The sequence below is a fragment of the Nicotiana tomentosiformis genome, chromosome 7 (genome assembly GCF_000390325.3).
Source record: "Nicotiana tomentosiformis chromosome 7, ASM39032v3, whole genome shotgun sequence".
Lineage (NCBI taxonomy): Eukaryota > Viridiplantae > Streptophyta > Magnoliopsida > Solanales > Solanaceae > Nicotiana > Nicotiana tomentosiformis.
Window position 1 is genome coordinate 119,176,318 of NC_090818.1, and position 10,941 is coordinate 119,187,258.

Genomic DNA, 10,941 nt, shown 5'->3' on the forward strand with positions numbered 1-10,941 from the left:
TTTGTGTAAATAGTTGTAAGTAGTGTGTGCATATATCTGTGAAGGCAATTGGTATTACTTTTGGATATTGGAGCGGCCTCCTGATGTTCTGCAATCAACAACAACAACAATAACACATCTTATAATTAAAATGCATATATATTTCCGAAAGTTTACTGCGTTTACCGCATGGAGTTTCCCTTTATACTACTGATGTCTACTCTTACTATTTAACAAAATAATTACATATGTATCATTTACATAATTTTAATTTTAGTTCAATTATAAAAATCTGTGGCAGCGTTTAAACACAATTCACTATCGCTAAAATGTTGATATATAAGATTTTCGGTTAGCTGAAGTATTTATTATTGAGCATCACTAATTACTTTAAAGTTTATGTTATACAAACTACGTCATTGTGCACGGGTTATACATGGTCAACGACCAGCTAGCCTATATTAGAAGTACAAATTAACAGGTGAGAGAGGCGGTCACTTTTCCTTCGGATTTGGCTACCTTTGTTTGCTATTCGTATAATATTTGTGTGTTCGTCAAAGCTACATTTTCAGACAGAAGCTAAAGGCCAAAGAGCTTCAAAGCATCTTATGACAGCTTATGATGGAGTAAAGGTAATGTCCAATAGTTTACCTTTATCTCAGGTTTGCTGAGAAAGTAAATTATTTTCTTAAATTATCTTACAATCAAGGTTTGTTAGCTATGATTATAATAATATTTATCGGTTTGATATAAATATTTGCTGAATTTGTACGCTATTCAGATGAAAAATAAGGTTTAGGTGGACTCATTTGGTCATCTTTTGGCAATATTGGTGATGTCGTCTTCCGTCAGTTGCGCTTTTACTCTGTCAAGGTAAGTACATGAGTTTAAAAAGTTCTCACGCTGCTACGTTGTTTCTACTACTAAAATAAAACCAGACCTAAATCTGTTTGTGTACTAAAAAGAATTGAATTCAAATGCAATGTTGCTTCCCACTAAAAACCAATACAAATAAAAAGTCTTTTTTGTTGGTTGGGATCATTGTGAAAAAGTTTTTGATTGCTATCATACTAGAAATACAATGGAAGTAACCGACTTCCAATATGCTACTTTTTTCCCATCTCTGTTGCATTTCTTAATTTTCTATTGAATATCTCAGTATATTGTAATGATCTGATCAATTTTACTAATAGGATATTAGAAAGTATTTCAAACAGTTGTTGAAAGTATTGTTATTCATGTTACAACGCAAGCAACTCTCTCCTGGTTCATTCCCATTTTCATCATCTTTCTCAATTTATCTTCTGCTCCTACTTCTAAGATTTGATCCCCGCCTTCTACTTCTGTCAATGGCTGTTAAGATCGGGAATCCGGGTAGTGCGAAATATATCCAAACAACGGTATAATGGCAATAACAAAGACAATAAAAGTTGATAACAGGAACAATTAAAGTAGATAAAGAAGACACAAATTTAACGTGGTTCGGTCAAAGTGACCTACGTCCACAAGCGGAGAGGGGCAATTTACTATAACAATAAGAGTACAAAAGAGAGTACAAAATTAGAGTAAACACTCTAATTAATCCCAAATACCCTAAGAGAATAACCTCACAAGATCACTCCAAAGAAAGGGTTCACACAAGTGCTTCCCAATACTAACTCTCATACAAAATACTCTTAATAAAGAAAGAAAGGAAGAAACAAGAATTGAAGACAAGTCTTATTGGTATGTCTACAAATGAGGAAAAACTCCTCTATTTATAGCAAAAAATCCTTAGCATAATAATGGATATTATGTCATGGCAAATGTCATGATCCACAAATTTGTTATTGTCACACCTCCTTTTTTTCGAAGGGATAGGGAGTTTTTCCAATTAAAGTGACATTAATCGAAATGGAATTATTTATTTGTTCAGAGTCGCCACTTGGAATAATTTATGGTGTCCCAAGTCACCGGTGTATTTTAAATCCCAAATCGAGAAAATTGACTCTTATTTATGGTCTGCGAACACAGAAGACCGAGTAAGGAATTCTGTTAACGCAGGAGAAAGTGCCTCGAGAAAGTGTGAGGCACTCCCGAGTTTTGTAGTTTTAGCACGGTCGCTCAACTGTAATAATTGGCCTAATTGTCTGATTTAATACATATTTGAAACATATTGTGCATTTCTAACTTCTAACCGCTTTAAATTAATTTAATCGCTTTTTAATGCTTACAGGATTATTCCTGGAACAAGTTACGATGTCGTACACTTGTCGTTTTGGTACATATTGCAAACCGCGCCACTTAAAATGCACCCGCGATTTACGACATATTTATTTTAGTTATTGTTTGAAGTTATGATCGGGCCACATGAAATACACACCCGAATTGGGGATTACGTATCACGACTATGCCACGAGAACCATACCCATAACCGTGATCATTTAATTACTCGCCTAAAGCAAAGCTACGAATGTTTATGCTTAGATTGATTTTTCTAAGTTTGAAATCGTGTATAAATGTCCAAGTATGGGGAATTTATAAATAAGGACACAGGTGTATTGACAAATTGCCAAACATCTTATAGACAGCATAATCTTTATGTCAGTTTGATTTGTTAATAAAGAAAAATGGGCTGGAAACTCATTTAGCCTTTTCTGTTCTCCAATCCGAGATGGGCCTGGAGCCCAATAGCTTATTAACCAATAGAGTGCAAAGACACATCCACTAAATTAGCTAGTATACGAAACATGACAATTCAAATCACCGGCCAATAAATTACAGCATAATATAATTACAAATCTGGCTAAATGTTTGACAATTAAAACGCTAATCAAAGAGAAAAATCGCACTTTAAGCTTGAACTATTACAAAGGCAAATGATCCTAGCCACAATTGATGTAATCCTACCAAACTTAACCAACAAATTATGGGTACACATATATTTATACAATTTCAGTTTCAAAATCCTATCTAGCAAGTTTAAATTGCTCTTATCACCTGACTAATACCACAAACTTGTTCATGACTAATGAAAAATCAATTATGCAAAAAATCTTAAATTATTCTTCGTGGAGAATCATAAGCACAGTATGCTCCATCATAGAATAAGGAGGCAAACAAGCTAAATCACAATTCCATTTGATATCTTCATACTATGACTGTCATCATGTATTATTTCAATACAATAATAATGCGTTTAAAGCACAGTAATGCACGAAACAGATTTAAATAAGAATGTTGCAGAACATGCTAATCACATGGAGCTTAACAGGGAATTCCAAACTTCATGTATACAACCATGGAAGAATAAATGCTCAGCTTCATACCTGGTTACAGCAAAAATACACAAAGAAAATAAATCTCTGAATGTTGAGAAAAATATCAGCACAAGCAGCTAAAAGCAAACCAAAACAGCTTCAAAAGGCCACTTCCAAAATCCAAAGAGAACCCAGAAAAACTACTGAAATAGTATGAATTCGAATCTCTCCTTTTTTGTTGTTTTTCTAAACCGTTTTTTTAGTTTTTAAGATATTTTCTGAAACAAAATGAGAATGAGGATATTTTTTGAAAGAAAAGTGGAGAGTCAGAAGATCCTTCTTTCTTTCCAAAAATGCAGAGCATCCAAAAAAAAATCCCTTTATCTGTGGGGAAGGTCCCCTTTTTATACTAAAAATCAAGGAATCCCTTTTAATATGTGCCATCCCTAAAAATAAGGAAAAAAGCACCTTCTAAAATCGAATTGGACAGTTGTCCCTTTTCAGATGTTTTTCTTCATTTTTCAGCTCCTTTACTTCTATTTATTTGCTCAAAAGTCCCAAAAATCTGACTTCTTTTAGTTTTCTTTTTGCTAATTAGTCCTTTCCCTATCCTCTAGATCCTTCTTAATTGGTTACAAAAAATATTCCCTCAATTTTAATTCCTAAACTACCCTGCAATATCCTTGTATTTACACCTCTTGCGGAAATGTAACCCTACTGATTAATGAACTACTGGGCTTGGGTCGAAATTGGAGTAAGATTTGGGTAGCTGATCACTGGCCCAATTTGAAAATAAACTAAATAGCCTTTTTCTTTCCCAGTCTAAATATTTTCTAAATTGACCAATCTAATTCTAATTAAAGTTAACTTTGCGAAATTAACCTAACTATCTATTTTCTAATAATTAACTAATTACTTAGCGAACAAATACATGTAAAATCACTAATGTATTTTTTTATTTTAATAATGCAAACTAAATATTAATAATGCAAGTAAAAATCTAAGAATGCAAAAAGCAAAAAGAGAAAAAATATTTTTTGATCATTTTCATGATTCGAAATGCTACTAAAACATGCTAAAAGTGCAAATGAATGCCAAACAAATAAAAGTAAAAATTCTTAAAATTCTACAAAAGTCACTAAAACTTCTTTTTTGAATATTTTGAGAGTAATTTCCTATGTGGGGCAAAAATTAGGTGCTCACAGTTGCCCCTCTTTGCTCGAAAACATGAAGAGTTTTCGGGCAAAGATAAAGTGAGCAATCATGAATAATTTTTGCCTGTTGGATACTCCATGGGAGGCGTTTTGAAATTGTTTGACCGAACCTTGCTTCGGAGGTTGCCTACATATCCTTGGCTAGAAAGGAATCAGGTCAGTGTAGTTCTGGAAGTTTTGGTAGCTGGGCCAACCGAATAGCTGTGATCTCACTGTTGTTGTTGCTGTTACTGCTTGCTGAGCTCCTTATTACACCAAAATCAAAATGAAAAGAAACTAAACAAGCCTATTAGTTATGAGTTACAAGATTCCTATCTATAAGTTTTCTGAAGCTTGATCTTGAATCTTATACAGTCCTGTTGTGCATCTTGAACTGTTGACTCGCATTCTTGAGGCGAGCTTCTTCTACTTCTTAACTTTAATTGACCATATTCTTCAGGCGGGCTCCTGCTATTGACTTGAAACTTGAAGTGAATTCTGAAATGACTTCCCTCGTTCTCCAGGTGAGTACCTGCTAATGACTTGAACTTGAAAAGAATTCCCTCATTCTCTAGGTGGGCGCCTGTTATTGACTTGAACTTGAAATAAATTCCCTCATTCTCCAAGTGGGCACCTGCCAATGGCTTAATACCTGAATTGAATTCTCTCGTTCTCTAGGTGGGCGCCTGCTAATGACTTAAAACTTGAAATGAATTCCCTCATTCTCTAGATGGGCGCCTGATGACTTAAAACTTGAAATAAATTCCCTCATTCTCCAGGTGGGCGCCTGCTGATGACTTAATACTTGAAATAAATTCCCTCATTCTCCAGGTGGGCGCCTGCCAATGACTTGAATTTTGAAATAAATTCCCTCATTCTCCAGGTGGGTCCCTGATGTTGAATTAAAACTTGAAATGTATTCCCTCGTTTTTCAGGCGGGTGCCTGATGCTGACTTAAAACTTAAATGAATTCCCCCGTTTTCCAGGTGGGTTCCTGATGACTTAAAACTTAAAATAAATTCCCTCGTTCTCCAGGTGGGAGCCTGATGCTAACTTAAAACTTGAAATGAATTCCCTCATTCTCCAGGTGGGCGCCTACTAATGACTTAAAACTTGAAATGAATTCCCTCGTTCTCCAGATAGGTGCCTGATGACTTAAAACTTGAAATAAATTCCCTTATTCTACAGGTGGGTGCCTGCTGATGACTTAATACTTGAAATAAATTCCCTCATTCTCCAGGTGGGCGTCTGATGACTTAAAACTTGAAATGAATTCCCTCATTCTTCAGGTGGGCGCCTGATGACTTAAAACTTGAAATAAATTCCCTCGTTCTCCAGGTGGGCGCCTGATGACTTAAAACTTGAAATAAATTCCCTCGTTCTCCAGGTGGCGCCTGATGACTTAAAACTTGAAATAAATTTCCTCGTTCTCCAGGTGGGCGCCTGATAACTTAAAACTTGAAATAAATTCCCGCATTCTCCAGGTGTGCGCCTGATGACTTAAAACTTAAAATGAATTCCCTCATTCTCCAGGTGGGCGCCTGATGACTTAAAAATTGAAATGAATTCCCTCGTTCTCCAGGTGGGCGCCTGCAATCATGACAACACAGACAAAACAGAGAAAATTTTCTGCCCCAGTTTATGCCAGGAACATTCTTGAGTGTTAGTTGAATCCCATTATCCAGGAGGGTCCTGAAAATTTAAAACTAGATCTCATTATCCAGGAGGGTCCTGAAAACTTGAAATTAAATCCCATTATTCAGGAGGGTCCTGAAAACTTAAAACTGAGCTTATGTGGAACATGCTTTCCTCATAGGGATTCCTAGCAAAGCGAACAAGATTTCTTGCCCCTGCTTAAAACAAAGAAAATTTTGTCAGTTTGAAAATGTGGCGGTTAGTTTGTGGTATCCTTGCTGAAAGTGTCTGCTTCTGCCACTACCCCGCTTCATTTTGATTAGCTGCTTCGGGCTACAAAGAATTGTTTGACCTTTAAATTGGACCTCGACAACAAAAACTCTGAATGACTTGAATCCCTTACATTCAACTCGTCGTATGGCACTTTCATTCTGACAACTGTTGAACCTTTGCATTTCCTACAAATTCACGAATCACTTGACCACCTGAACTTCAGTTACTACCACATTGCTCATTCTAAATCATGTCACTTGTGATGTGCCTGGCCGAATTTCGCTTGGTGCAAATAAAAAGCTGGTAATAAGCTTTGAAGTCCTTTCTTGCTTGCTTAACAAAAGACTAATTTGACAGAGACTTAGAAAAATAGACCCAAAAGAAACGAAGCGAAGTGACTTCGAGAATTAGGAATAAAAAAGAAAAAACAGAGATGACTATTTGAAGAAAAATAGAAAAGAGACTTATCTGAATGAAGCAACTGGCTCCAAAGACCATGACATGCATTTCGGATTGATCAGCCTAATCCATCCAACTAATCACATTTCAGTTCATGCCATGTCTTCATACTTCAAAACCGGAGTTTCCATAATTCAATTTCTCTGTAAAGTCATGAACCACATTCGGCTTGTAATGTCCCTAGGGGTTTTCACCAGCAAGTCTCTCTTATTTGCTCCTCTCTCAACTCATTGTCGCCTTACAGTGCCCGTAAGGGTTTTCACCAATAAGACTCTCTCATTTGAATTTTCTCTCGACTCACCATCGCCCTATGGTACCCGTGGGGGTTTTCACCAATAAAACTCTCTTATTTATTCACTTTTCCTTGTGCCCATGAACAAAGGTGCTACCCATGATGTAAATCGTACCTCCATCTCACTTGACTTGGCATCCTCAAAGTTGATCAGAAGGTCTTTCTTTAGACTTTAGTGTAGGTTTTGGACAGGGTTAGAAAGAAAGGGTGGCATGCAGGCTCAAAATAATTTAAGATGAAAGGGTTCAAAATTACAACTTTTGGAATCAGATCTTTTTACAAAACTAAAACTTCTGCCCCAGTTTCTTCGAATCTGGGGAATTTTTGAATTTTTATTTTGATGGGACCGAACCGTGTAAGGCTGCCTACGTATCCTTAAAAGGAATCAGGTCGAACGTAGTTCAAACTAGTAAAAGTTGTTTTGTTTTTGTTACTTTGCTTTTCTTTTTCTTTTTCTCCTTTCTTTTTCTCTTTTCTTTCTTTTGCTTTTCTCTCTTTTTTTTCTTTTTTTTTTCTATTTCCAGCTCTAGTTCTGATTCCAAAAGAGGGGTATGAAAGAACATAAATAAGGCTCAAAAAGGGGTAACAAATGATAAAAGTGTTTGGGATAGCAGAATAAAATGCCTTCGTCATTCCAACTTTGAACATGCCTAGTACAAAATGCGATTGAAGATAAGCAAAGAAATCATACATAATATCTCTTGACTGCATCGGAATTGATAGCCATATCCACACATTTACCTTCTATGTCTGTTAAATACAAAGCACCATTGGGCAACACCTTTGTCACAATGAACGCCCCCTGCCAGTTTGGGGCGAACTTGCCTTTAGCTTCAACCTGATGTGGAAGGATGCGTTTCAACACCAGTTGACCCATTTCAAATTTCTGGGGACGCACCTTCTTGTTGTATGCTCTTGCCATTCTTTTCTGATACAATTGACCGTGACACATACTGCTGCCAATCGTTTTTCATCAATCAAACTCAATTGCTCTAGCCGGGTCTTGACCCACTCATCATCATCAATTTCAGCTTCAACAACGATTCGCAGGGATGGAATCTCAACTTCCGCAGGTATAACTACCTCGGTTCCATATACCAGCAAATAGGGAGTTGCACCTATTGAAGTGCGAACAGTAGTGCGATAACCCAGTAAAGCAAAAGGTAACTTTTCATGCCATTGCCTGGAACCTTGCATCATCTTACGAAGTATCTTCTTTATGTTCTTGTTAGCAGCCTCAACAGCTCCGTTTGCCTTAGGACGATACGGAGTGGAGTTTCGATGCATAATCTTGAACTGTTGGCATACCTCTTTCATCAAATGACTGTTGAGGTTAGCAGCATTATCTGTGATGATTACCTTGGGAATTCCGAACCGGCAAATGATGTTTGGATGAACAAAATCTACCACCGCCTTCTTGGTCACGGACTTGAAAGTTACAGCTTCGACCCACTTGGTAAAGTAATCAATGGCCACCAGAATAAACCTATGCCCTTTTGACGCTGCCGGCTCAATTGATCCAATGACATCCATGCCCCAAACAACGAAGGGCCAAGGTGCAGACATTGTGTGCAACTCAGATGGCGGGGAATGAATCAAATCACCATGCACCTGGCATTGATGACATTTGCAAATGAAGCTGATGCAATCTCGTTCCATGGTGAGCCAATAATAACCTGCTCGAAGAATCTTCTTTGCCAATACATACCCACTCATATGCGGCCCGCAAACTCCGGAATGCACTTCGGCCATGATAGTCGAAGCTTGTTTAGCATCTATGCACCTTAGTAATCCTAGATCTGGAGTTCTCTTGTACAATATTCCCCCACTTAAGAAAAATCCACTAGCCAGACGTCGAATGGTTATCTTTTGATCACCTGTGGCACGTACCGGATATACCCCTGATTTGATGTATTCCTTGACATCATGGAACCAAGGCTCACCATCAGGTTCCTCCTCAACCACATTGCAATAGGCATGCTGATCACGGATTTGGATATGCAGAGGGTCGACATAAGTCTTATCCAGATGGTGTAACATTGACGCCAGAGTAGCCAAGGCATAGGCAATCTCATTATGAATCCTGGGAATATACCTGAATTCTACCAACCTGAATCGTTGACAAAGATCATGCACACATTGTCGATACAGTATGAGCTTCAAATCTCGAGTCTCTCATTCTCCCTGAATCTGGTGAACCAACAAATCTGAATCTCCCAAAATCAATATTTCTTGAACTCCCATGTCTATAGCTAGCCTCAAACCCAGAATGCATGCCTCGTATTCAGCCATGTTGTTAGTGCAATAGAATCGAAGCTGAGCTGTTACGGGGTAGTGATGCCTTGTTTCAGAAATGAGTACAGCCCCTATTCCGACACCTTTCATATTAGCAGCTCCATCAAAGAAGAGTTTCCAACCTAGATTTTCATCATGATCAGCCTCGTTAACATACATCACTTCTTCATCAGGAAAATAAGTCTTCAGTGGCTCATATTCTTCATCCATCAGATTCTCGGCCAAGTGATCGGCCAGGTCTTAGGCTTTCATCGTGGTACGAGTCACATAGATGATGTCAAACTCTGTGAGTAAAATCTGTCACTTTGCCAATCTTCCTGTGGGCATAGGCTTCTGAAAGATATACTTTAGAGGATCCATGCGAGAAATGAGGTAAGTAGTGTAGGATGATAGATAATGCTTCAACTTTTGTGCCACCTAAGTCAGGGCGCAACATGTCCTTTCAAGAAGAGTATACTTAACCTCATAAGGAGTGAACTTCTTGATGAGATAATAAATGGCTTGCTCTTTCTTGACCGTGATGTCGTGTTGACCCAACACACAACCAAAAGAATTATCCACGACCGTCAAATAGAGAATTAAAGGTCTTCCAGGTTCTAGCGGGACCAGCACAGGTGGGTTTGACAGGTAACTCTTGATCTTATCAAATGCTTCCCGACACTCATCAGTCCACTTAACCGCAACATTCTTCTTCAGCAACTTAAAGATGGGCTCACAAGTTGTCGTGAGTTGAGCAATAAACCTGCTGATGTAGTTTAACCTTCCGAGAAGGCTCATCACCTCAGTTTTGTTCTTTGGCGATGGTAATTCTTGGATGGCTTTTATCTTTGACGGGTCCAACTCAATACCGCGTCGACTGACTATGAATCCCAACAGTTTCCCGAACGGGACACCAAATACACATTTTGCCGGATTGAGCTTGAGGTTGTACTTGCGGAGCCTTTGGAAAAACTTTCTCAAGTCTCCAACATGGTCGAACTGCTTCTTTGACTTTTTGATCACATCATCTACATAAACCTTAATTTCCTTGTGTATCATGTCATGAAATATGGTAGTCATTGCCCTCATGTAAGTTGCCCCAGCATTCTTCAAACCAAATGGCATTACCCGGTAGCAGTATGTCCCCCATGGTGTGATGAATGCCGTCTTTTCTGCATCTTCCTCATCCATCAGGATCTGGTGATATCCCACGTAGCAATCCACAAAAGACCAAATCTCTTGCTTGGTACAATTGTCGATCAGAATATGGATGTTCGGCAATGGAAAGTTATCTTTTGGACTTGCCTTATTGAGATCACGATAATCAACACAGACCCTGGTTTTACCATCCTTCTTTGGTACTGGCACGACATTAGCTAACCAAGTGGGATATCGAGTGACCCGAATGACCTTTGCGTCAAGCTGCTTTGTGATTTCTTCTTTGATCTTCACACTCATGTCAGTCTTGAACTTCCTTAACTTTTGCTTGACTGGAGGGAATGCCGGATCAGTTGGCAATTTATGAACTACCAAATCAGTGCTCAAACCCGGCATGTCGTCATACGACCATGCAAAAACATCTTTATATTAAAACAGT

The 10,941-nt window shown here is 38.1% G+C and overlaps 1 protein-coding gene across 1 annotated transcript; it reads right to left on the reverse strand.

The window, feature by feature from the left end:
- Window positions 1-6,166: 6,166 nt before the first annotated feature.
- Window positions 6,167-9,575, reverse strand: LOC138896282 (uncharacterized). The gene is made up of 4 exons (XM_070181079.1): window positions 9,274-9,575; window positions 8,854-9,180; window positions 7,896-8,026; window positions 6,167-6,261 (listed from the first exon to the last, which is right to left on the reverse strand). Exons 1-4 carry the CDS (start codon window positions 9,573-9,575, stop codon window positions 6,167-6,169), a joined length of 855 nt encoding a protein of 284 aa, XP_070037180.1.
- Between the last annotated feature and the right edge of the window lie 1,366 nt (window positions 9,576-10,941).